At 44.0% G+C, this 27,115-nt stretch overlaps 2 protein-coding genes and 1 long non-coding RNA gene across 12 annotated transcripts in view; 2 read left to right on the plus strand and 1 right to left on the minus strand.

Annotated features, from left to right (window-relative positions):
- Positions 1 to 1,280, minus strand: part of LOC141504021 (uncharacterized) — a 26,609-nt gene extending 25,329 nt beyond the window's left edge. For all 7 annotated transcript variants that reach the window (XR_012473184.1, XR_012473181.1, XR_012473179.1 and 4 more), the window contains exon 1: positions 523 to 1,280. This is a non-coding gene — a long non-coding RNA (uncharacterized LOC141504021). The remainder of the gene's footprint in view (positions 1 to 522) is intronic.
- On the plus strand, positions 867 to 22,555 carry LOC141504020 (WD repeat-containing protein 87-like). Of its 4 annotated transcripts, none has more exons than XM_074208864.1 (4): positions 867 to 8,943; positions 9,042 to 15,177; positions 15,276 to 15,452; positions 16,630 to 22,555. In XM_074208864.1, the coding sequence occupies exons 2-4, from the start codon at positions 15,085 to 15,087 to the stop codon at positions 18,019 to 18,021; spliced, it is 1,662 nt and encodes a 553-aa protein (XP_074064965.1). In that variant the 5' UTR covers positions 867 to 8,943; positions 9,042 to 15,084; the 3' UTR covers positions 18,022 to 22,555. The 4 variants fall into 4 exon arrangements, with proteins under 4 accessions (XP_074064965.1, XP_074064962.1, XP_074064963.1 ...); XM_074208861.1 differs by having other exon boundaries at positions 867 to 8,375; positions 8,736 to 15,177; XM_074208862.1 differs by having other exon boundaries at positions 867 to 1,606; positions 7,439 to 15,177.
- On the plus strand, positions 19,142 to 27,115 carry LOC141504015 (uncharacterized). The gene is given in 5 exon segments (XM_074208859.1): positions 19,142 to 19,218; positions 19,355 to 19,480; positions 19,906 to 20,086; positions 25,191 to 25,413; positions 25,465 to 27,115. Coding segments are annotated over 5 exon segments (1,773 nt in total). The 3' UTR covers positions 26,631 to 27,115.

Raw genomic sequence — 27,115 nt, forward strand, 5'->3', positions numbered from 1 at the left:
TCAGGAAAGTTTGAAAGTCCCTTTTCATTGACCTCCTGGGCTCCCTCTGTGCCAGGACGGCCCGGCCCCCGCCACCAGCCAGTCAGCGGCCTACACCTATGACTACATTTCCCAGAAGGCAGCTGGAGGAGATGCGGTGCGAGGAATGCTGGGAAAGAGGCCAAAGAGGCCTGGCTAGTGGTGACTGTCCCCGCCCCCAGCGCTTCCTGTGCTGGAAGGAAGACTTGGGTTCAAATCCTGCTGAGGCACTTCCTGCTGCTAGTTCTAAGCCTTGGGTTCTCTACCAGACTTCCGGGTCCCTTCCAGCTCTCAAGCTCTCCTCCTGTCTTCCCTTCTTTCCCTTTGACCATGACCTTCTAAGGCTTCCCGAGCAGCCACTGAGGCTCAGCCTCCCCGCCTTTTAGGAATTATTTATTGAAGACAATGGGTTCCGTGACTCGCTGGGCAAATATTTAAGTGTCTGCGGTCCCATTTTTTCTTTTTTAAAATTTTTAAATAAACAAGATTTCATTAGAGTTTTACCATTTCCCCCAATCCTGCCCCCGCCCCCGGCAGGCTGTTCATTTCCAGATGGCTTCCACGCCACGCACTGATCTAAGCTGAATGTCCCACGTGGCCTCAGGCCCTCGGGACCCAGGGCCGGCTCTCTGCCCTGCAGGGCCTCTCCGGAAGCTCCCGCCCTCCCGGCAACCCGGGGCGGGACTCCGAAGGCCGCTCCTCTCTCGGGGTCGCGTCATTTCCGCCCCCCAGTTCCGGCCCGGGGCGGCTCCGGGAAGCCCCGCCCCCAGAACCTTGGAGGAGGGCGGGAACCATGCCGGAGCCGCGCAGACTACAAGTCCCATGAAGCAACGCGGGGGCGGCGCATGCGCCCATAACCCCTGCTCTGCCAGAGAGAGAGGTGCCGGAAGACTCCGGGAGCCTGCAGGAAGGAGGCCTGGGCCTGCGGTGGGCGGGCGGAGGGCACGTGCCCGGGTCCAGCCAATGCGCGGCTCCCGGAGCGGTCCGCCCTTCCGGGAACTCCCCTAGCGGGGCCCCTTTCCTTCTGTTAGCTTTTCCGCTGGAGCTTCACTTCCGCTTCTCTGTGGCCTCTTCCAGGCCCTGTGCCACGTGGTTCTGGGGAAGGACCCCGCCCCTCCGCCCTAGGACCGCTTTCATACGGGTCCCTCAGGCAGCCCACTGGCATTCACTCGGCCCTTTTCATGTTACCAGAATTTGAGGAAAAGCAGCTTCCACAGGGAGCTGCCACTCCCACAGAAGTGCAGGCTCAGGCCACTTCCCCGCGCTTGATTGGTCCCTCTCCTTGCTTATCAAAGCTAAAGGCAAATGACCTGGTGCCCCCTCTGGCTGTTCCGACCAATAGGCGGCCGGCGTGCGCTCCCACGGGGCGGGCACAAAAGGCCCAAACTTGGAGATGTCACCTGTCACTCTAGTCACTTCCGCACACAAAGTATGTGGGGGGGAGGGGTCTGGGAAAGGCTTGCAGAAAGGGAGACGTGAAGGAAGTCCGGAGGAGGAAGAGAGCAGGAGAGGAACGTGGCGGGCTGCTGTTGGGGAAGGAGGAGAAAGCTGAAGACTTGTATCCGAGGCTGCAGAGAAGGCCCCGAAGGTAAAGGCTAAGAAGCCTCCATGGGAGCGGCGAAGGCGCAGTGAATAGAGGGCCCCCGGGGAAGCCAAGGGGCCCAAGGCCAGCCCTGATCTCAGACACTTAATCCGCTCTGTGACCCTGCACCAGTCTCAACCTCAATAGCTTAAAAAAAGAGGGGCAGCTATCCACTGGCACAGTAGATAGAGCACCGGCCCAGAAGTCAGGAGGACCTGGGTTCAAATTCGGCCTCAGACACTTCATAATTCCCTAGCTGTGTGGCCTTGAGCAAGCCCCTGAACCCCATTTGCCTTGCAAAAACCTGAAGAAAAAAAAAAGGTCATGAGATTTGGCAATTAAAAAATCCTTGGCAGCTTTGAAGTGAACAGTTTCAGTAGAATGAAGAGATTAAAACCCAGATTTCAGGAAATTTAGAAGAGAAACTCTCTCCTAAAAGGATGTGTAGTCGAGAAAGGCAAGAAAGATCTAGAACTGATATGGGAGAAGTTGGTGGTGCCTTCATAAAAATAAGAGTTCATGAAGTGAAAAACCCACCACTAGCCCTGGAGCTAGAAAAGCTCAATTTTTATTTCACAGGCCTGCGAAGTGCACAGATTAAAACTTCCTGGCTCAGCCCTCATCTACTTGAGGACAGGGTGAATAACAAAAGTCGACGGGGGGAGAGTGCCTGCGTGAAAGAGAGGAAGGAAAGGAGCCCAAAGAACTGGCTAGGTTTAGACTCAAGTGAGTCTAGCCATGAGGAGAATTTAGCTCAGATTTTTATAGTCTTGCCCCTCTTCTTGGGCAGAGAAGAGTCAGGAAAAGTTGGGCAAAGGGGAATCCTACCCCTTTTTGTGGCACTCTGAAAGGCTGGAAGCTGGGGGGCAGGTAGAGGAATGATTTCTTGTTGTTCTTGGCGAATTTACATTTAACTATGGAGTTACATTGAACAATAGGAGGAAATTTATACCTGATTAGGGCTCATGATGTTCAGAAAGCCCTCAGAAAACATCAGAGAGGCACAAATAACTTTTATTTAATATTATAAACTAGATATTTCTCCTGTTAAGTAGAAGAGATGCTAGGATAAAATCAGGAGGTTTTTATTTTAGAATGAGAAGACATACATGGTCACTCATGTTTGTGGGCAGGCATGATGGAGAACATGAAGAAAAATTGAAGATTAGAAAGTAGGGATGATAGTGAGATTAATTTGCTAAGTAAGACAAAATGATGTGATCAAGGATGCACATGAAGGTTGGCCTTCACAAGAAGAATGACTCCCTCTTCATCTGAGACTAAGGTGAAGCAGGAAATAATGAAAAAAATGATTAGATGATGTAAAATGAGGAGGGGAGAGGAGGAGCTCTTAGCAAATGGTTTCCATTTTTTTTTTTTTCAGTAAAACATGAGCCTGGTGCTCAGCTGAAAGTATAGGACTAGAAGAAAGATATGAATGTTTGGAATTGCTGCAGTGGAGAGAGGGAGGGTAGATTAATTGGAGAGCAATAGAATATTTGTCTAGATGCATATGGGATCCAGATGATACTAAATAGCATCAATTTGTGGTGTATTCAGTCTGCTTGATTCCATGACTTCCATTGAACAGAGAATTAATAGAAGTAGAAGCAAATGGCAGGAGAAATCCAGAAGTGGGGACTGGCAAAGTGTTGTTTGGGTAGGACAAGGGAGTAAGAAATCCAAGGGTAAAACCAGATATGCAGTTCAAAGAGGCAAGATAGGGAAGGGAGGAGAGTGTAGATAATGCAAGGGTTTTTGCCCAGGGGAGAATGGAGGAATTGAAAGAAGGGAGGCCTTGGTGTGGATGAAGGACATGCTTAGAGTTCATGTGACAGAGAAAGAGGGGATTATAAAAGGTTAGGAGCAGGAAAAAGTGAATTCACAGTTTATGAATAAAGGATCACTTTTGAGAAATGGTGGGATCAGGGGTGGGGACCATTTATGTGTTTAGCTGGGTTAGAGTGGATGGGGTCATGGTAATTGAGTAGATTAAAGAATTAGGAAGTTAAGGCATTTGAAGGGAAAGCAGTATTTATATGGATACTGCTGATTTGAAGGCATGAAATAGGGAGAAAAGAAAGATTGCAACTCTAATCCTAAAGTCCATTGGTGGAAATCAACATTTTCGATCTATATGAGAGGTAGGGCAGAGTTTAAGAGAATGAGAGAAAAGCCAGTTACAATCTCTTCAATTCTACTGGCATCCCTAATACAGACAACATAACTAAATTCAGATTCTACTGTATCCCCATGCAGAATACATAATTTAATTCAGATTTTGTGAGTTGAATAAAACTACAAGTTTAAAAAAGGAGTTGGATTCTCGACCTTCAAAGTCCCTTCCAGACCTTATCTAATTCTAAACAAAGGATATGACAGAGTTTACAGGCTGGTGGTTTGGGGATCAGGAAAATGTGGGTTTGAATCCTACCTCTGAGGCTTCCTGCCTCTCTGAACTTTAGTTTTCTCATCTGTAAAATAAGGAGATTGGACTTGTAGATTGCTAATGTCCTTTCTAGCTTTAAATTTTAATTATAAGTGGTGGTATTATTGAAAGAATTGTAGAAGGGGAGAGCTCCATCCTCCCCTCTTGCCACCAGTGAATGGGGGCCAAGGTCAGGCTGGACTGAGATGGAAGGACGAAGGCCTGCAGAAACCAGGAATGATCTCTTATAGAAAACTCACCTTTGCCTGCCCAAGAAGGCCTCTCCCATAATCCCAAAACCTCGCTGGAGAGTTATTGCTCAAGCTTTGAATTAAGAGCCACCATGCTTCTTGGGAGGCTGATCATTCAAACCTTGGGGTGACTTCTCTGATCCTGAGAACCAGCTATGACAGGCAGAAGAAAACCTGGAAATTTCTCTAGGCTTGTGAAGGTAGCTAAGATAACCCTCGACAACCTTCATTCATTGTTCCACTGGCCATCCTAAAGGGCCCATCTTGTGCAGAAGAACCCTATTATAACCAGGGCTGAGAGATGCAAAGATTAGCTAGGATGCAAACCTAGGACAGAACCAGTGTCAAGGATAGATGCTCTCACTTCCAAACCACCCTGTGTAATGAACCCTGGCACAGGTTTAGGGTGCCTCTGAGGGCATGTCCCTCCATGGAAGAAGCCTTAGGAGGGAGACAAGAAGGGAACTTGGAAGGGAAAGATAACCTGGATGCTGACTTCAAAGGTAGCTGGAACACTGGGCCTGGAGTCTGAAAGACATCTTCCAGAGTTCAAATGGAATGGGGCAGCTAGGTGGAGCAGTGGAAAGAGCGCTGACCCCTGGAGTCAGGAGGACCAGAGTTCAAATTTGACCTCAAACACTTAATAATTACCTAGCTGTGTGACCTTGAGCAAGTCCGTTAACCCCCCCCCCCCCAACTGCCTTGTGCAATAAAGAACAACAATTCAAATCAAACCTAACTGTGTGACTCTGGGCAAATCACTTCACCTAGTTTACCTCAGTTTCCTCATCTGTAAAAATTTCTGGAGAAGGAATTGGCAAACTACTCCAGTATCCCTGCCAAAAATATCCCAAATGGGTTCTTGGTGGATTGAACATGACTGAACAACAACAGTATGCCTGGCAAAAGGACTTGGAAATTAGACTGGAATCAGGAAAAACTTGGGTTCAAATCTCACCTTAGATGCTTACTAACTCTGGGCAAGTCACTTATCAGTTTCCTCCTATGTAAAATGAGAGGATTGGACTCAGTGGTGTCTAAAATCCCTTTCAGCTCCAAAAAGTTGTTCCTAGAATAAGTGCTATAGAGAAGTGTAGATGGAGGGGACTCACCATGCCTTTGTGTAAGTATTTTGTATTCATTCTTTTTCTAGTGATTCCATGTAAGTTGTTATCTCCCCCCATTAGAATGTGAGTAGGGATTCTTTCATTCTTTGAGTATGGCTTCCCAACCCATAAGGACTGTTGATGTAGCAATTAAGAAATGGAAAGTTTTCCTATTCATGATCCTAACCACTAGGCCATTATTACATTTATTTGCATATTAAAAATATTAGAATTCAATACAATAAGTATTACATCTTTATTAAGTAAAGTCTCCTCCATACCTCCATGTGGAGGTATCAGCTGAGGACTTCTGTAGAGGTCATCCACAGTGACTACCTCCCAGTAGGGTTTCTGGGAACTTTCTTCAGAATAGGATCTCTTAGGCTGGAAGGGACTAGAAGAGCTATCACTTCCAACCTTTATCTGAGGAAGAATTCCTATAGTATATTAAATGAGCATAGAATCTGCTCTCTTCTCTAAACCCCTCAGTGAGGGAAGATTACAACCCCTTTGGTCTCTGTCTGAAAGATTCCAAGGTGGTAGAAGTCTTCACCAGTGATGGCATCTGCTCTGGACTTTTGAATGGCTTGGATTGTTAGGGAGGTTTTCCATCGCATCCAGTCTAAATCTATCAGCTTCCTTAAACTGCCCCTGCCCCTTGCTTCTGTGGGGCCAAGCAGATAGTTCTCCAATTATTCCTTAAACACTTGAACCCTACTATTGGATTATCATTGAGCTGTCTTTCTCCAGGCTAAATATGCCCAGAATCACAGATTATGTGGTCAAGAATTGATCTTATCCAACCCTTAAGCCATCAGTCAGTCAGTACACATCTTATTTATGTACAAAATGCTGTGCTATACTATATATTACCTCCACCTCTGCTTGAAGCATTCCTAGGTCTTTCAAATCATCTGCACTGAATTACATGGCCCTCAAACAGCACAGAAGACTAAACTTGGGTTCACAAGCAGGACCTCTGACACTTACCTGGGTGACCCTGAGTCTCTCTTTCCTCATCTGTACAGTGAGGGAGGGTTGGCCTTGATTACTCAAGTACTCCTTCATCACTAGAGATAAACTCTTACAGTTGACCTATCATGAAGATGGTCATCCTCATGTTAGACCCTCTCTGCTTCTTCCCATTTAGATGTGGTCAGACCAGAGAAAAAGGACCCAGGTGTTAATGAACTTCCTTATTCATACCAATCCTGTGAGATCAACTAAAATATCATCTGAGAGAGAAGGAAACACAATTTGAGACTGGGGGGGAAGGGACAAGCCAGTTTGTCTCAGGGTCACTCAGACTGGAAAGGGTAAGAACTGAGAGGACAGAGTTCTTTCCATGACTCTGTGATGCCACTCTGTAGCAAAGGGAAGGATAGCTTCTTGGACTTCCTGGACTGGCCTAGAGTGGCTGACCACTGCGCAGTCTGACATATGGAGTTCTAAGCATGTGAGCTCACAGAGATCAAAGACAAAGGGCTAACAAAGGCTGGGAATGCGGTTGTCTGGGTCACAAAGTTACAGGCATGTCATCACACGCATTTAGACCTGTGATCATAAGACAGTGAAGAGACTCTATGAACAGTTAGAGATCCCTTTTTACCTTTCATCCTAGGTGTGTTCCTAGCTGTTCGCTGTGAGTCCTTGACCCCACAAAACACTGAATCACATAAAAGACTTATATTCTACCATACTGCCTGAGGGAGGATACATTCCTGGCCTCTCCTCAAATTTCCTCCATCATATCAAGCATCACATGGCCAAGCCTCAAGTTCCCTTTTAGGGAAGGAAGGTGGCATAGTGGTGAGAGGGTAAGACTTTGGAGATGGAGAACCTGAGTTCAAATCCTATCACTATCTCAAAGGACCTAGATGGTGCAGGATCAAGAGTCAGTCAGACCTGACTTGAAATCCAAGCTTCAGACATTTACATGATTTACTTTGCTTCCCTGGGACTCAGTTTCCCTGTCTGTCAAATAAGGGAATTAAAGTCAATGAGCTCCAAGATCCCCCTATATCCAGTTCCTTATGAAAATGAACTCCTCTAGGTACAATAGCCCTCAGAGACATCTGGAAAAGATGAAGAGGATATCATGGAATCATCTGACAGAATTGTTCCTGATTTGAAAACTTTGAAAACTCTTATAAATGAGCAATGGGAAAGATAATACAGTGAAGCTAATATAATCCAGTCTAATAAGCAAAAATAGAAAGGTTTGCTCTTGGGGTCAAAATCATCAGCTGTGCAATTAAAGATGAAAGAGCTGTGGCTTGGAAAACGTTCATATAACAAAGCAATCCCTGAGGGTGGCCACTTTGGAGCCCTTCCAGCCTAGTTGGGAGTGTAGATTGGGTAGGAATCAAGAGGCTTGAGTTCAAATCCCATTTCTACCAATTACTACCTGAGTAAGCTTGGAGATCATTTTCCATTTTTCTTGGTTTAGATTTCCCCGTATGTAAAATGAGAAGTTCAGATTAGTTGGTCTCTGAAATTTCTTTCAGCTCTGAATCTAGAATGTAAATGGGAATTAGACTGCAAAGCCTCATCCACCCATGGTGTGGTGACCCGAGCTTCCATTGAGTAAGGGAAGGGAATTCTGGGTAAGGGAGGCAGAAATAAGAATTGAAATTGCCCTGGTATCCACGGGTTTACAGAGCACATTCCATTACAAGTCTGGGATGCAAGGGTTGCTATCATTCTGTCCCTGTCTTATTCATGTACAGATTTTTCAGAATCCAAAGCTCAGATTTGTTGTGAATTGTCCAGATAACCCTGGGAATAAATGTCAGAAGAGAGATTTCTACAAAAGTCACTTTCCTGATTGCAGGTCTGGCATCTTTAAATGTGACATTTCTGTAGTGATCTAAGGTTTGTAAAGAACAAAGGTTCAGTTGATGTTTGGGTTTTTTATTTATTTTATTTGTCCAGACCTGTTATTTCATCACTGAAGAGAGGGAAGAGAGTCCTGGAATCAGATGACCCAGGTTCTTATCTGACCTTTCCCTTGCCTTTTCTGGGTCCTTGTTTTCTTGCCTATAAAGTGAGGGATTTGGACTAGACTGCCTCCAGTTCTAAAGTCTTGATCTTAAGTTGCTTAACATCTCTGCATTTTAGTTTCCTCATCTTTACAATGAGGGGATTAAATTAGATGACCAACCTTAGGTCCCTTCCCATCTAAATCCAGTATCCTATGAGCTCTGCTCTTGCACAAGCAAGGTAGGAAGTTGGGGGTGGGGGTGGGGAAGAGAAGTCAAGAAACCTGCTTTGGATCTCACAATCAGTACATTTTAGAGGCCTGATTTTTTCAGAATTCATTCTGAATCCTGAGTCAACTCTTTGTCCAGGAAGCCTTTGAGGTGTTACAGATGAAGACACTGAGGCTTGGAAAACTCTGCCCCTACAGAGCTTTGAGTCTGTGAGTTTCTCCTGGAACCTACATTTTGATGAAGGGCCCAGACTTTACCACCATGCTTAAGCCTCCACCTCCCACCCCTAGCTTTTCATTTCCCTCTTATGTTGGTCTCTCATCATTAGAATGGAAACTCCTCAAAGGTAGGAAGGGTCTTTCTTTGTTCCTTGCATTTCTACCCCTCCAATTTTACCAAAACCCTTGGCAGTTAGGTAAACAATGCATTATTTCTTCCAAACAGATTAAAAGTCAGAGCTGACGGGCCTTTCAAGTTCATTGAGTGAAATCTATCATACAGATGGGAAAATTGAGGATTTAAATCGAGAATGGGACTCACCTACCTATAAAGGAGCCGGTGGCTGAGCTGGGGCTGTAACCACAATCTTTTGAACCTTAAGTCAGGGTTACTGCAGACACATTACATTTCTTTTTTTATGATTTTTTACAATTAATTTAATGTTTATTCTCATTTTGTACAAATAATATTTTTTATACATTAATAAAATAATATTCTTGTTTAAGAGTAAACAAAATACCCCCTCCCTCCCAAAAATATAGACTTTGCTTGAGCAATAAAGGGGAGAGAAAAAAATTAAAATTAAAAAAAATAGTAATAATTGTAGTTATGGCCAGGTGGCACGGTGGACTGAGCACCAGCCCTGGAGCCAGGAGCACCTGAGCCCATATCTGGCTCTGAACACCCAATAATCACTCAGCTGTGTGACATGCAAATCTCCCCAACCCCACTGCCCTGCAGAAACAAACAAAAAAAAAAAAATAAAATAAAATGGTAATAACAGTAGGGGTGGCTGGGTGGCAGACAGAGCATTGGCCCTTTTGCCAGGAGCACCCGGGTCCCAATCCAGCCCCAGACACCCTGCTATGTGGCCCCAGGTGGGCCACAAAGCCCCATTTGCCCTGCAGCCCCCCCCAAAATAATGATAATAAAAAATGTGCTTGAGTCTTTGTTCCAACACCAACAACTCTGTCGTGGGTGGATCATATTCTTTATGATAAGTCTATTGCAAAAACTACTTCTATATTTTTCCACTATTGCCATTGCTGATTGCAACTCCCTCCTTTCATATTTCTGCACTACCATGTACTATATTTTCTCTCTCCTTTCACTCTGACTCTGCTGTAAGGTCGCTGAGTGGTGCAGCAGACAGGCTGGCCCTGGGGCCAAGAGGCCCCGAGACCCCACACCACCCCTTAGGCCCAGCATCCACCTGACCCTATAGTCCAGGAAAGGTCATCCAATCCCAGCTCCTTGCAAGAAGTAAAAGAGAAAATGTGTTATATCTGACCACTCTCCCCCCATGGTCCATCCTCTCCTCCATCACTCACATCCCCCCCTTCCCCTTGTCCCCTTCTTACTCCAGATGCCTATACCCCATTGAGTATATATGCTGTTTCCTCTCCTAGCCACCTCTCATGAGAGCGAAGATTCCCTCATTCCCCCTTGCCTTCCCCCCTTCCATAACATTGCAATAGTTCATTGTGATAGGGAAAAATCTTATTATATGAAATATCTTGGCCTATTCCCGCTCTTTTTCTTTCTCCCATTACATTGCCCCTTTTTCTATTGACTCCATTTTTACACCATATTTTATCTTCAAATTCAGCATTCTCCTGTGTAAAAGCTCCCTCTACCTGCTCTATTAACTGAGAAGGTTCATATGAGTATTATCAGTGTCATTTTTCTATGCAGGAATACATGCAGTTCATCATCATTAAGTCCCTCATATTTTCCCCTTCTCTTCCAATCTCTGTGCTTCACCTAAGTCCTGTATTTGAAGATCAAACCTTCTCTTCAGCTCTGGCCATTCCAACAGGAACATTTGAAATTCCCCTGGTTCATTGAAAGTCCATCTTTTCCCCTGGAAGAGGACATTCATTTTTGCTGGGTAGTTGATTCTTGGTTGCATTCCAAGCTCTTTTGCCTTCTGGTATATTATATTCCAAGCCCTACAAGCTTTTAATGTAGTTGCTGCTAAGTCCTGTGTGATGCTGACTGCAGCTCCACGATATTTGAATTGTGTCCTTCTGGATGCTTGTAATATTTTCTCTTTGACTTGTGAGTTCTGGAACTTAGCTATAATATTCCTAGGGGTTGGTTTTTTGGAATCTCTTTCTCGGGGGGATCAGTGGATTCTTTCCATTTCTACTTTGCCCTCTGCTTCTAGGATATTAGGGCAATTTTCCTGTAGTAATTCTTTGAAAATGATGTCAAGGCTCTTTTCCTGATCATGACTTTTCAGGTATTTCAATAATTTTTAAATTATCTTTCCTCAATCTGTTTAACATATCAGTTGTTTTTTTCAATGAGATTTTTCACATTTTCTTCTAATTTTTCATTTTTTTTTAGTTTTGAATAATGATTCCTGATTTCTCATAAATTCATCAATCTCCCTGAATTCTATTCCTTGTCTGAAGGATTTGTTTTCCTCAGAGCTTTCTTATCTCTTTTTCCATCTGGCCAATTTTGCCTTTTAAGGCATTCTTCTCTTCAATAACTTTTTGAACTGATTTATCCATTTGACCCAAGCTGATTTTTAGCATGCTGTTTTCTTCAGCATTTTTTTTGGATTTCCTTGACTAAGCTACTGACTTCATTTCCATGTTTTTCCTGCATCTCTCTCCTTTCTTTTCCCAGTTTTTCTTCTAACTCCCTCATTTGATTTTCAAAGTCTTTTTTGAGCTCTGTCATAGCCTGATCCCAATTTCTGTTTTTCTTGGAGTCTTTAGATGCAGGAGCTTGTGCTTCCTCATCTTCAGACTGAATATATTGATCCTTCTTGGGATCATAGATAATGTATTTCTGAATGGTGTTCCTCCTTTTTCTCTGCTTGCTCATTTTCCCAGTCTAAGCCTGTTTTGGGGGGTGCTTCCTGAGCTTTTGGGACACTCCCACAAGGGTCTCACTGTATGAGGCTCTGTCCTCCCTCCTGGTCTGTGAATGATCATATGCACCCCCCTCTGCCATGGGGCTGAGGTGGGGGGCCCCTGCTGTTCTATGGGGTGGCCTAGACAGTGATCAGGATCTAAATGTAGTCAGAACCCCAGAGTCCTGTCCCAGGGGCAGAGGACAGAGCTAGGTATTCTCTCTCTCTTCACTCCCCCACCCCCAGCTCAATGGGCTCATGCCCTGGTGGCTCCTCCTTATGTTTTCTGGATCTGGAATGCAGTGGCTATTCTGCTAGCTGTGTGCCCTGGGGGCTGGACTTCACGTGCTCCCTCTGGCAGAGGTCCCCCTGCTGTTCCCCCAATTTGTGCCTGGTGCTTCCCGGGGCATAGATCAGGAAACTCCCCCACTGCTGAGAGCCCCAACTCCCAGCACCCTGGGGCTGCCTCCGGGAGGCTGAAGCATTTTTGCTCTGGCGGGCCACCCCTCTGGCGCGCCACCCCTCCAACACTGGGGAGCAGAGACTTTCTGCTCTTTTTGAACTTACCTTGAGTATGAGAAAAAATGCCTCACTGGGTCCCTCTGTGAGTTCTGTGTCTCGAAAATTTGCTTAAAGTCCTTAGTTTCGAAGATTTATGAGAGCACCTAAGACATGATCTGCTCTCATTGCCATCTTGGCTCCGCTCCCCTCTTCTAATGATTTTAAGAAGGGAAAGAAGAGTGTAAGATACACTAACTGAGAAAAGAGGAATGAAGGCAAAAGTTGATATTGCTCATAATTGAGGTGCTTGAAAAAGAGAATGTACAAACATGAGGGAAAGAGTGGATTAAGCAGGCATCAGATAAATCTCAATCCAAGTTGAAATGGGTAAAGTAGAGTTGAAAACACATACATTATGCATCAGATTCAAAAGGAAAATAAATAATATGGCTGGGAAGAGGAAGGGAAATTCCAGAGTCATAAACCTCCTCTCCCCAATAAAATTTCTCCAGCTCAAAGGGGGTATTAAAAAGGAGGAGGAAAAAAACTATAATATAAGCAGATTCTCTAGAATAACCTAGACCAATTATGATATATAAATGCAATGGCATATTATTGCAATATAAGAAATTATGAAAGAGATGATTTTAGAAAATCATAAATCACATGAATTAAAACAGAATAAAGTGAACCAAATGAGAAAACCATTTTATACAATATAAGATAAAAATTAATATTACTTAGAGTTTCTACTGTATTGATTCTACAATGCAATTGATTTTATTCTGTGTTGCTTTTTACCTTTGAGTGTGTATCAGTCTAAAGCCACCTTTCTGTGTTCTTGAATTGAGTTCTGGAAATTTAGCTTTCTCTCTGAGTTAAACTTATATTAAAAATAGTATCTCACATACTGGTATCCCCTTGAATACTAACAGGATATCTGTTTGCTCTCTTTAAGCACCATAAGTTAACTTGGTACCAGCTCCAAAAGATATTAGGGGATGAAATTAGGAGAGATTTTTATCTCTTCAAAGGAGGTAGCAAATCTGGCAGTTATGACCTCCTAGAAAGAATTGCAAGATTGAAATGGGTACCATAAAACAATTAATATTCCTTAGTTGTCAGAGAAGTTAAAGCTACCCTACTTATCAGTCTACCTTTCTTAGGAAAACCAATCATAGTGTTTCATGCCTTTCCAAGTCCACTTCTTTGTTGTATGTCAATAAAGAGGGTCCCCTCCTCCTTGGGATTGCTGGATTTACTGAGTTCACCAATCTAATCCATTTTGGTCACAGTTACACATATCACTAATTTTTGTTTGGATTCCTGTGCCTCAGTTTACATTATTGATTTTATTTGCCAAAAAGGGCAAATTGCAAAAATAATCAGTTTTGAAAGTTTTAAGAATGCTGATACAATGACCAACTGTGACTGCAGAGTATCATAATGAAGCAAGCTTCCCATCTCCTGAAGGTGAAGAAGAGGACTTCATGCTAGAAAGCACATATGTTATTGGGCATGATCAATGTGGAAATTCATTTTACTTTATTATGCTTATTTCTTACAAGGGTTTTTTTTTCCTTTTTATTTGGATACCAAGGTTGCAACAGTGATGTGGGGGGATGGAAAGGATATTCACTTTTTTTTTGTAAATGCACAAACAAGAAAAGAAGATGGTTCAGAAGAAAGCACAGGCGAGCAGGATGGTTTTGAAAGTAATATGTTGAATGTGTTATAGCCTTTTTTTAAAGTAAACAATATCAAGTGAAAACTTCCAGTTTCACATACAGTTTTTTTGCATGTGTTCTGTGTCGGTGGAAATGCTCTATTTAGGTGCTTAAATTTTGAATGAGAATGAAATAAAAATATTTTAAAAACAAGATAATGGCAAGGGTATGGAGAAAATGGGAGGGGAGACACAAGCAGATAGAGATTCAGAAGATGAAGAAGCTATTACTTAGGCTGAGTCTAGAAAGAAATTAAGTATTTTCAAAGTTAGAGGTGAGAAGGTAGTGCATGAGGGGCTAGATGAAGAAGTCAGTACTTAAGCAGGACCTGGAAGGAAATTTAATATTTCAAGAGATAAGGATGAGAAGAAAAAGCATTGTGGGGCTGGATGGTAAAGACATAGAGATGAAAATTGTGAAGGATGGATATTCATCTGGATCACAGTCATGTGGAAAAGTAGGGTGGGGCCAGGTGGTAAGTAAAAGGCTTTAAATATCCAAGAGGAGTTGATCTTTGATCCCAGAGGTAATAGAGATCTACTGTAGTTTACTGAACAGAAGAGGAAGATGGATCGCTCAGCTCTCCCAGTCTCACAAAATAGGAAATGGGTTCAGAGAGGGAAGGCACACACTTGGGAGGATTGTTACTTCAGTCTTCAATGTGGTTCAGCACCAAAAGGTCTGGATTTAGAGTGAAAGTACCTCAGTTCAGGTCCTGCTTCTGATGTCACTGCCTTGTGCAATGTCAGATAATCCCACCACCAGAGTGGTATAGAACTCAGGTTTGCTTTTCACTGTACCCATTATTCATTCACCTCTTTGGGTGGGTATGTCATGAATGGATTGCTCCTTCATTTGGAGGCAAAATCAGAGCTGCATTGAAAGTGAATGCTGTCTCTGTCCCTATTACCTATGACCTTGGGCTTGGTACTTTAGCTTTGGGGCCTCAGTTGGTTGACTAGATGATGTTCAAGGCCCCTTCCAGGTCTACATATATTATCTGTATCAAGTCAAGTCTAGGAGCATTTATTTAAGCACTTTCTGTTGCCCTACACTGAGTTTAGTGCTGAGAATACAAATATAAGAAGAAAGATGGACCCTACCAGCAAGGAGTAGGGACAAGATAAAAGAAACACAGAGTTAGGAGTGCAGTGTGGAAAGGAATGAAGACATGGCCAGCCTTGGCATCCTGCTTGAAATGAAGGTTCTTGGAGGAAGCAGCCTATCACAGAAAGAGGCCACAAGAGGAGAAGGTGCTTCCAGTGTAAGAAGTCATTCAAAGCAATATTTATATGTGTCTGGGATGGGATGTGGGGGCCATGTTGGCCCAGGTTCTCATTTCTTTCTGTCTTCCCTCCCCAGGCTTCCCATGGGAAAGAAGACATTTTGCACCACGAGATTGTCTTAAATGACTCTCTCCAGGTTGTATATCAAGAGAGCCGCTATCCCCACAACATGCCACCCATCTGCCATTATTTTTTGAACTTCTCCTACTTTGTCTCCTTCTCCTGGGTGCAGACAGGCAAGAAGGATGTGCATGTAAGGTTGCCCACTAGAGTAACCCTGAGTAAGGCTGGGAAAATGGGACTTTACTTTAGATGGGAAATTTTAGAGGGTGTTGATAGTATGTATTCCCTGAATGACAGTTTTCTCCCCTCTTGTCATAACCCATGTTGGCCTCTTTCTGACAGCTCTTCTACTGCTCTTCTACCTTCTACTGCTTAGAAATCTAATATTTCATGGTATCCTTCACCCTCATTGCAGTAACATCCAAGATGAACTCACAATACCCCTCTCCAAACACACAAACACACACACACAAATGCACACACACACACACACACACACACACACACACACACACATACACACGAAAAGACGTACACATATACACTTCTCCATGATTGCTACTTGTACCAGGTAGCAATATTTCTAGTTCCAGGCCTGCTATATGTTTCTCAATCCATTCCTTTATCCCTTGTGTACCACCTTCACCAGACTTTCTGTCCTTGGGCATACTTCCCTCTCTGACTACCTACCCAAGGTCATATTCTGGACTATTTTGCCTCTGCCCATTAGGCTGCCTCAGCCATGATTTCAGCTGAGCCTCAGAAGATTAGTGTGACAACTTATGAAAGTTGAATCAGAAAGGAGATAAGAGCAGAAAAACAATCAGCAGACCAGAATTCCAGAAGGGAGAGTGGAGAAGAGGTCTCACAGCGATCAGTGATCTAGGAGTCAATCTTCCTGGGTTCACCTTCTTACCCTAACTTGTTTGTGACCATACACAAATCAATCTATGGATGGAGAGTCCAAAGAGATCCTAACTCTGATAGTCACAGATCATAGACAGCTAGAGGGCACTTCAAAGGCCCCCATTTTACAGAGAGGAAGCTGAAGCCCAGGCACTTCACATGACTTGCTCATAGTCATAGGCTGCCTCTGAAACCCTCTCCAATCTCATTTGCTGTTCCTGGCTTCCCTGGATTTCTTCAAGTACCAGCTAAAATCCTACTAGTTACAAGGAAGCCATTCCCAACCTGCTTGATTATTATAGTTAATCATGTCTGATTTATCCAGTCTATTGCTTGTGTGTACATAATTGTTTGCACGATGTCTCCCCTATTAGATTGTAAGCTCTTTGAGGGAAGGGACTGTGTTTTACCTTCTCTGAGGTTGGCATAGTACCTGGCGCACTCCTTTTATCTCTTCCTAGACGGTGCTGTGGGTGTATCATAAAATAGATCAGCCACAAGTGGAGAAGAGAGAGCTAACCAAACTAAATCGCATGCCACCAGTCATGGCCCTGGTCCACACAGACGTCCACCGTGTCTTGATTGCTTACTGTGGTGACATGATTCTGCAGATCTTTGGGGATCACAGCAGTGGCTTCAAGGAGCACTGTGTGGTCCCTTACTGCTTCTCCATCAGCTGCCTGGCCTATCACCGGCGGACAGGCTTGCTTCTATCAGGAATCAAAGGGGCTGTGGTAACTTGGGTCAGTGAACAAGGAGGGAAGGGTCTCCATGTCCTGCAGATACTGCACATGTCTGGCAGTGAGCTGGTACAGGGGATCAACCTGGATGGACCTGAGAATTCTCTCCTGGCTATGTGTGAGAGCTTCTTGCGCATCATTGTCTGGCAGAGCCATACAAAGCTGGTGGAAGAACGGACTTTCTCATCTCCCACCTGCGATCACTCATTAGCCTGTTGTTGCACTTGCTTATCTGAGGGTTACCGCTTTGGAGGGAATAAGACCGGGCAGATGCAGATCTGGAATCTGGATCCAAGCTTTGAACAGAGGTCTTTAAGCTTCCAGGCCCACACAGGTCCTGTGGTGCTGGTCCAATCCATTGCCAAAATCCACACCCTGCTGACTGCGGGAGCCGAAGGCAAGCTGAAGGAATGGCACATTACATCAGGCAGTCTGTTGCACGAACTGAACATCTGCGAGGATGTGCTGTACTCTCTGCAATTCATCGATGACAGCACATTCTTTTGCCACTCCCAATACAGCTTCTTCTTATACCACATGTCTTATTTCTACCAACTGTTTAACAACTGCGGTGCCAGCCCCCACCGCCTGCAGCGCATCCACCATGGAAGCAACTGGACCCTCATGTTCTGCCGTACCGATGATGGTCTCTTTCACTTCCTGTGCCACATAACTGGCAACTTCCTGTTTCTCACCTGGCCCTTTAGTTCTCTAGACAAAGCTGCCTCCTCAGCCTATGATCTGGAAAATAAAGAGCTGTTTGCAACCATGGGTAATGTCAATGTGATCATCTTTGATACCACCAAGTGCCCATCTATGCCCAAATACATCCTTCAAATTGGCAATGACACTGAAGATCAAATACAATGTCTTGCCTATGAGAAGCCTTCCCTGGGCCAAGGCATTGAAGGACTGATCTTCTGTGGGCACAAAAGTGGCCTTGTGAGCTTGTTGTGCCAACACAACTTTGTTCATGTTAAGAAATACTTGCATTCTGGACCTGTTCTGATCATTTCCACCCTGAATGGATCACCTACCAGCTCCAGGGAGAATACCTTTTTTTTGTTCTTATGGCATGGATCTCTACATGCTCCTGTCAGAGGTCATCTTTGAGGGCACTAGGTTAAGCCTTTATGCTTTCACCAGCATTTTAAGCAACTGCCACCTCCACCACCTGGTCCTACTACCCAAAGCTGTGGGTGCCATCACCAATGAGAATCATTTTCAACTCTGGAAGTATTCTGACTTCCTGGTATCCTCTGAAATGAGACAAGATACATCTTTCCAAGAAACTGGATGCCTGTGCAAAAGGCCAATTGTCTCCTTTGATATTTCCCTGACCATGGAAATCTTTGTCACAGTGGACAGTGAGGGTGCTATGGTCATCTGGGACATACAAGGTAACTCCTTGGCCAGATTAAACTCCAGCATGCAATTTGGCCCAGTTTGCTTTGCCAACGAATGGGGAGATCTGCTTGTCACTTTCAACGATTGTATCTACCTGGTGTCCTGCACGAAACTGCTTCCTCAATCCTTGCTCAACCATTTGGCTTCTCTGAACCTTGAAGATGAAGTAAAACAAGTTCCCATTCCGTTCTTACCCAGCTTCTTCTTGTCCTTTGGCACCATTTTTGTACCTTGCTATATCTGCCTAGAAAAAGGAGCACAGAAGCTCCAGGGGATGGATGCCCTCATGAATAGGCGAACCTTTGTCTTTGACCATATAATCCCCCATGTGGTGGAAGAGATCCATGAGCAAATAAACATAATGGCTACCTCTGAGAAGAAACACAAGTTTGTTTCCTCAGATCAAGCCCCCAAGGAAAAGGCTCCCCTGACCATTATCTCCCCAGAACAGTTAATGCTCAGGAATGCCCTCTGCCCTATGCAGTTGTTGAGGTGTTACTTTGTCCAAGGATGGAAGTGGATCATTGCCCCTGATGACTATATCCCTAATTCAGTGGTGAGGGCCTTCCTCTGACCTGAAGGGACCCCACTCTTCCTTCCATGCATCCTAGAGAGTTCCCTGCAACATGTAAGCCATGACAGTGATGAATTTTTTGCCTTGGAAAGGCTTTTTGGTGAAAAAGGACTGAGCTTGGATTTCAGGAAGGAACTGACCATGAGTGTTGGAGACCAATGCCAAAAGGACCTGCTCCTTAGCCTCATGGACTGAAGCTATCAGATGGATGACTTATCAGCCTACCAGGTCATAAGGACCCTCCTGACCATGATGGCCAATGGTGGACCTGAGAAATACAGACAGTGCATCAACATCTTGGTGCAGATTTTTACTGACTACACTGTGTGGTATGGTCAGACACTGTGTGGTATGGTCAGACACTGCTAGGCAGCTGCTTGATGACACAGTCCACTTCGAGGCCTGGGAAGGACTGGAGTGGCTTGGCCTCATCAGCCATCTTTTTGATATCCCCCTGATTCGCAGGTTGCTTTATAGGAATCAGAGAGTACAGGCAAAGGCCTGGAAGCTCATAGGGACTCTCACTGGCATCCAGGGCAAGGCATCCTTATTGGAGTTGCTCCAAAATTGGGGGACTTTTCACCTGTTGAAGTAAGTGGTATGGCTAGACACTGTGATCACTTTCCTATGATTTCCCCTTCTCCTTGTGCTTGGGCCTTTGCTTGCCTCTATTCCAGAGAATAACAGTCCAAGAACTGGCCAGGCCTTTGTAGCTTACATTCATTCAACAGGGGAGCCAGTGGGCTAGGGGAGAAACTGTGGGTGAAGGATCCTACAATTGCCCATAATAGCAATCCCCATTGGTGGTGTGGGCCTCTACCTTCTTTAGTCCCCTCCTCAGACAGGTCCCTTACCCTGCATTTGGACCCTTGCCCTGACACCCTTCTCACCAATGCCTCTCTCCATCCTTGGATCCTCTCATCATCTCCTGGGGTCTTCTCCATAATGCCTTACCTTCCCCAGACTCTTTCCTCCTTTGCCCCAGGACATCATTCCCTCCATCTTGTACTACCCAGGCAAGAGAAGATCGGTGAGGAATCCTTGGACCATATTCTAGGAATAAAGTTCCATGACTTTCAGGATTTTGCAGAGTTAGTGCAGTGCCAGCTCAATGAGGACCTGACCCCTTCTGTCAACATTAGCAAGACTTTCCTTTCACATGACCAAAGCAAAGGCCGCTCAGCACCCATCCTTCAAGTGTGCCGAGAGCACTTATGTCTCTGAACCTTTGATAGAACAAAAGAAACAGATGGACATCCAGCAAAGGACAAGTACAGAGTTGGTTCAGAGAATCCCTACTTGTCATTCCCTTGAATTGCAAGGGGGAAGAGTCATCTAGGGAAGGGTCCCCATGGGATCAGAGGGGAAGGGGAGTAGCCAAGGAAGAGCCATCCCCCAAACAAAAACTCTTTACTCCTCTGATCACCTTTTCCCTTTAAATTTAGTTGCTTTGCCTGTAGGATGAGAGGTTGGTATATAGACTAGTACCAGAATCTACTTGACAGTGTCTTGTAAGCAACATGAGGCAAGGGGCAGTTAGTTGGCACAGTGCAGAAAAACTGGCTCTGAAGTCAGGAGGACCTGAGTTCAAATCAAGACTCAGACACTTAATAATTGCCTAGCTTTGTGACCCTGGGAAAGGCACTTAACCCCACTGCCTTAAATAAAAATTTAAAAAAACAAGAGTCAAATGAAGAGTGAAGTAGACAAGAAAAAGAAACACATAAGGCTGACCAAGGCTTTTCTGAAAGTAACCCCAGTTCCATTTCTGAAACTAGCCAAATAAGGAAACATGTTATGCATGACTTCAAATGTATATCACAATGTCTGGCCACAGCCATACGATCTGGGTCAAATTGCTTTTCCTTATTTGGGCCTCAGTTTTCTCTTCTGCAACAAGAGAGGATTGGATTAGATAAAAAAAAGGTTCATTCCAAGTATATCCTTAAAGTGAATTTCTTTATCTGTCCTTTTAAACCTACCTTTTCCTTTTCATTACATTATTTCTGTCAGGGGCCCAAGCATTCATAAAATCATAGATTTTGGAGCTGGAAGGCACCTGAGAAAACATCATATCTAACTCCCTCATTTTAGAGATCAGGGAACTGAGGAAAGAGATGGCAAGTGATTTGCCCAGAGTCAATGTTATGAAATGTATGAAGCTGGATTTGAACTCAGGAAGAAGAGATAGCCCTCTATGTGCTATGGCATCCCCTTTTGGTCAAAGTGTGAAATCATCAAGAACATGTCCGGGGTAAATGGAAATATGCGAATGTCTGAAAAACTGCCATCAGTGGATGCTTCTAGGCCTATTCTCCCTGCCGATTCCACCTGTCACAAAATTGGGCAGTTATACTGGGCAAATCTGTAGGAGAGCAAGCAGAAAAAGAAGCATCATGGTTATGAATTGGAGCAGGAAGAGAGAAGGAAGGGATCCCACAGTGCCCATCACTACGAAGAACATTCCAACTCACTGGGTAATGACAATTATTGCTCCATTTCTACTCTTGCTGCCAACATATCCTATGATCTTATGCACCCATTTGCCCAGGGTCACACAGACAGCAGATGTCAATGGCAAGATTTCAACCCACATCTTCTGTCCTGACTTTCAAAGGCAAAAGAAATCTGTCAGTCAGAACCTCTTAGACTGCTAAATTCTGGGAATAGCAGACAGTTTTGCTCTCAGGGATCTTATATTCTAATAGGGGAAGTCATCACAGAAAAGTAAATGGGAGTGGGGGTGGATTGAAGGGCTGCCTAGAGAAGAATTGAGGTGGAGATCTATATACCAAGCAAAAAGCACTATTTGCCCATGACATATTCAATGGGGTTACAGTACATCATTGTGGAAACAAGAAATGATACCATGTGGATTACCTTCAAACCAATGACTTTAGGCTCCAGACCAATGATACTATTCATGACTCAAAAAGAGATATGAATTCCAGGATAATAAAGATCATGTAGCCAGTGGCACATGCCAGGTCACCTGCTATTCATTTCTAATTTGAGAGTCAACCCCTAGGACACAAGTCTCAGTGTAGTTTTAACCACAAGAAATCCCAGAAACATAAGACAAAGGAAGTGAATATTGTTTTTGGTTCAGTCAATCATGTCTGACTCTTCATGATCCCACTGAGCATAGCATACCAGATCTTTCTATCTCCCACTCTCTCCCAACATCTGGAAAAGGAATGTCATGGAAGAAATTTTTCCTATTTAATAATGGAATTCAGTTATCTGACAATCTCATCCATTTGAAACATGATGTCTTTAAGCCTCAACAGACAAAAATAAAGGTGACCAAAATTCTTAATGTAAAAAAAATGTGATGAAAGCTCCATCTATGGGACTTTGTAACTGCAACACCTATGGGGAATCAATTACCAGTGACAAGATCCGCATCAGCAATCCAACAGAGACATTGGGATATAATTCCTTCTGTATTCATTTAATGGACAAATCTTACATCCAAGTTGTTGAAGAATGGTTCAGTGTACAGTTATCCGATATAACCTACCTAGTCTAAAAGGGGAAATGCAGTGGATGGGGTTCAAGAACATTACTGTGAGTAGAATCTTGTGGTAGTACTTAGGAAGTGCTAGTAGACAGAAATAATTTAACTTTGATGGGCTAAGACCCACTAAATTTGGAAGGCTATACTGTATTCAAAAGAACAGTAGTATTGAATATTAAGAAGGTATATTTATGTGAGGAAATCCAGGAACCAAATGGAAGAAGCACAAAGGAGTGCACTGGGGTGAAGATCATTAGAAACAGAATCAATATTGTCCATAAGTTATACTACAGATATCTGTCCAGAAAGAAGAAATTGAAGAATATTTGAAAAGTATCTAAGTCTGGAACAGAGGTAAAATATAACAATAATGAGGGGCTTATCCAGGCATCTATTTCTGTATCTCCCCCCCCCACATGTGCAACAGCTTAAATCTTTGTAGTTTGCCTTGATAATAACTTCATCTTTCAAAAGTATAAGAATCAGTGAAAGAGAAATTCTATCTTGGCTCTGATTCTCACCACCAACAAGGAGGAACTACCTAATGGAATGATGGTGTGAAAATAATAACAATGTTCTGGGAGTAGGAGAAGTATCAGTATCTCCCACTGAAAGCTATTGACTATAGGGGGCAACTAGGTGGTGCAGTGGATAGAGCACCAGTCCTGAAGTCAGGAGGACCTGAGTTCAAATTCAGCCTCAGACATCATAATTGCCTAGCTGTATGATCTAGGGCAAGTGACTTAACCCTATGGCCTTCAATAAAAATTTAAAAAAAGTCAAATGAAGAGTGAAGCAGACAATAAAAAGAAATCCATAAGGCTTTTTGAAGGTATCCCCAGTCCCATTTCTGAAACTGTAGCCAAATATGGAGATATGTTCTGCATGACTTCAAATGTATAGTTGAAATCATATTGTTTGCCTTCTCAATGAGTAGGAGAGGGTTGCATAGGAGGTAGATATTTTAGAACTCAATATTTTTTAATAAGTAAAAACGAAGGGAAGAAAGAAAAAGAAAAGAAGGAGAAAGGGAGGGAGGGAAGGAAGAAAGAAAGAATAAACAACCCCCCCCCAAATAAAGCTGTGGAAAATTAAGTATTTTAGAGTGAGGAGAGAGCATCAGTGGTCCTCTTTGAAGGCTCTCTTTCTTTACCACAGTTCAGTCCAACCTTTGCTGCTCAGAGGTATGCTAGCAATTTTTGGATGAAAAATCCTTAAGAGACATGAATCTATCCTATTGGACACACCTGGAGGCTTCTATCCTTTCATTCTATTTAATAGCTTTCAAAAACTTGTCAGTCTAAATCAAAGGTTCTTAACCTTTTTTGTTTTATGGAATCTTCTGACAGTCTGGAAGAGCCTGTAGAGACTCCTCAGAATTATTTTTTAAAATACAAGAAAATAAAGACTATATTCTGATTATATAGTATGCTAACATCAGAATAAAATGCATAGGATTCTAAAGAAAACCATTTATATTGAATTACAGTTGTTCAAACATTGACTTCCCCCTCCACCTATCCATAAATCAAGGATCTTTCCATAATCACTAATGATGTCTTGAACAATTCCCTTTGTCAGGTCCTTCACAAGCCTGGCTGAACTCTTTGACAGCAGTTAAATGACCTCTGGGCATCTCATTTGCCTTCCCTTTTCACTGAATTCAACTCCACATATATTAAGCCCCTACCACGCAAGATACTGGGCTAGATTTGGCTTATTCAAAGAAATAGTCATCAGTAGAAAGGATATTGATAAGAGGGATGGAAGGCAGAGAAGGAAGCACAGCTGAGAGAATAAGGGCTAAGGCTCTAAGGCTTCTAAAAGGGGAATGGGATTCTAGTTCACACAAGAGAGACAGCCTATTCAAAGATCCAAGTATGGAGGATTGAGGATAATAGATTGAACTTGGGAAATAGACAGGGGACCAGTTTGGCAGTCATGAAAAAGGAATTCCAGAAAGGAAAGACTTAAGTTCACCAGGGCATGGCCTCTGATCCAGATGCTAGCAGGAAGAAAGCAAAAGCTAGATAAGAGACATTATCCTTGGGATGGATGTAGGAAAGATAGAAATTGTGACAACAAAATTTGCAAATCTACTTGGGATTTGCTTGGCAAAGAGACTGAAGTGGTTTGTCATTTCCTACTCAGTTCAGAAGAGGAACTGGAGGCAAACAGGGTTAAGTGAATTATTTAGGGTCACACTACTAGTAATTATCTGAAACTGGATTTGAAATCAGCAAGGATTAGGCTCCTGTTCCAGGTCAGGTTCCACTCTATGCACCAAGGTGCCTAGAAAACAGAATTTATTAAGCTGGGGAATAAAGGAAGAATCCAGGTTGATTCTATTAAATTTCCAGTCCAGTAGGAGCTTACTGATAAGTATTTGTTCAATGAAGAAACAACTAAAGGAAGCCTACCGGGCATCAGTTTTCCTATCTTTGAACTTGAAATAGAGGCCAGAGATGGGCTGCATTTTTGACCCTTTCTTTGTCTTTTTAGGGGTTTTGCCCAGTTTACCCTAGATTCAGGGACAGGTTTTCTCATACTTCACATCATGTGTGTGTGTATTTTCATGCAGCAAAACTCAAGACTTTGGATTCCCTCAAAAAGTCCAAAGGTGGAAGTCAAGATGTTGGAAAATGCTTCTCATCCTCTACCTCTATCGAGACACTGTTGGAAAGTGCTGAGAGCAAGGCAGAGGTAAGCCTCCAATCAGTGTTGTCAGTCTATTAAATTACATATAGAGAATCCAGAGTGAGGAGTTAGGATGTCCAGAAGCGGGCATCACTGGATTATCAGACTCAAGAAGCCTTGAATATATATGATGGTGTGAGTCTGAAGGTCCTAAGGAATGTTTGGAAAAAGAAAAGCATAAAGGAGGCCAAAGAGAAGAAGTGGGCCAAAGGGACTAAGAAGAAGACTGAGAAGAAGGTGAGGGGGGAAGAAGAGAAGGGAGAATCTGAAGAAGGGGACAAAATTTTGGAGCTCAAGGAGAAGGAGGGTTAGGTGGTGCCCAAGGGGAAGGCTCACTCCTTTGGACAGGGAGAAGAGTAAACCTGGAGTGATGACATCTTCCAACTAGTGAACATGAGAATAACAGACTCCCAAAAAGACTTGCCTGAGAATCTGGGCCAAAAGATAGTGACCATGTCTGAGGAGAAGCTAGATAAGCAGTCTCCAAGTTGGGAGCTCTTCCAGGCCATCTGTCCTTTGCTACCATCTTCCCAGGAGGAAGAGGTGGTGGAGGAAGTAGAGGAGGAAATGGAGGAGGAGGAAGTGGAGGAGGAGAAGGAGGAAATGGAGGAAGTGAAGAAGGAGAAGGAGGCAATGGAGGATGAAGTGGAGGAGGAGGAGGAGAAGGAAGTGGAGCAAGAAGAAGAAGAGGAGGAAGAGGAAGAGGAGGAGAAAGAAGAGGAGGAGGAGGAGGAAGAGAAAGAGGAAGATGAGATCTTAGAGGAAATGGAAGGAGAGGGAGAGATTGAGTCAGAGGAGTTGGAAATTCAGGTCAGAAAAAGGAAAATGTTTTCCTTCGATATTAAAGGCGTAACCTCAGAAGAGGAAGAACTCAGGAAGCAAGAGCAGAAGATGTTGGAGGGACAGAAGCAACTAGAGGAGGAGGAAGAAAGACTGGCCAAGGAAGAAGATGATCTGGCCAACAGAGAGGAAGAACTGACCAGGAAAGAAAGAGAATTGACCTAGTTAAAGGCAGAACTGGGAGAGGTAATGAAAAGGAAGGGAAAAGAGGATGAGTCTGGGGTCTTAGAGGACACAGCCTTGTTCAAGGATAGACAGGATGAGTCAGAGGCTAAATTTATGCTGAACTTGGAGGGCAGAATTAGGGAAAAGGAAGAGAGAAGGTTGGCTAAGGATGAAGATCTCATCCCTGAGGAGGACCAGATCTCTGTCTCTCAGGATGAACTGACTGGGGTGAAGAAGGAAGCTGCAAAGGACAAGATGGAAAGAGTCCCAGAGAAGGGATTAGAAAGGGAGAAAGATAAGACACAAGAAGAAACAGAACATCTTTGGGAGAAGAGGCCCTTGGAAGAAGGGCTGGAAATACCTATGGCAAAAGGGATTTTGGAGGAAGGGACACCTAAGGAGAAGCCCCCTAAGGAGGGGCTGCCTGGGGAGAAGCTGCCTAAGAAGCAGCATCCTATGGAGATGCCCCTTAAGGAAAGCCTGCCTGAGAAGAAGTCCCCAAAAGGAAGAGCTGGCTGAGGAGAAGCTGCCTATGAAGCCTCCTAAGGAGAAGCCCCCTAAGGAGGGGCTGCCTGAGGAGAAGCTGCCTAAGAAGCAGCATCCTATGGAGAAGCCCTTTAAGGAAAAAGTGCCTGAGGAGAAGTCCCCAAAGGAAGAGCTGGCTGAGGAGAAGCTGCCTAAGAAACCTCGTAAGGAGAAGCCCCCTAAGGAGGGGCTGCTTGAGAAGTCCCCAAAGGAAGGACTGCCAAAGGAGAAGCTGCTGAAGAAGAAGTCTCCTAAGGAGAAACCTCCCAAAGAGGGGGCTGCCTGAGGAGAAGCCCTCTGAGGAAAAGCTGCTGAAGAAGAAGCTTCCTAAGGAGAAGCCCTCTGAGGAGGGGCTGCCTAAGGAGATGCCCTCTGAGGAGAAGCTGCTGAAGAAGAAGCCACCTAAGGAGAAACCCTCTGAAGAGGGGCTGCCTGAGAAGCCCTCTGAGGAGAAGCTGCCTGAGAAGTCCTCTGAGGAG

Source organism: Macrotis lagotis, unplaced genomic scaffold (genome assembly GCF_037893015.1).
Source record: "Macrotis lagotis isolate mMagLag1 unplaced genomic scaffold, bilby.v1.9.chrom.fasta BILBYCTG019, whole genome shotgun sequence".
Lineage (NCBI taxonomy): Eukaryota > Metazoa > Chordata > Mammalia > Peramelemorphia > Peramelidae > Macrotis > Macrotis lagotis.

Bases quoted from the DNA above. Each gene is read 5' to 3' on its own strand.
- LOC141504020 (XM_074208864.1), top strand. From the start codon at position 15,085: ATGGCCAGCCTTGGCATCCTGCTTGAAATGAAGGTTCTTGGAGGAAGC. The intron at 15,178-15,275 runs GTAAGAAGTCAT...TTCCCTCCCCAG, and splicing joins GAGGAGAAGGTGCTTCCAGT to GCTTCCCATGGGAAAGAAGA. The intron at 15,453-16,629 runs GTAAGGTTGCCC...ATCTCTTCCTAG, and splicing joins CAGGCAAGAAGGATGTGCAT to ACGGTGCTGTGGGTGTATCA.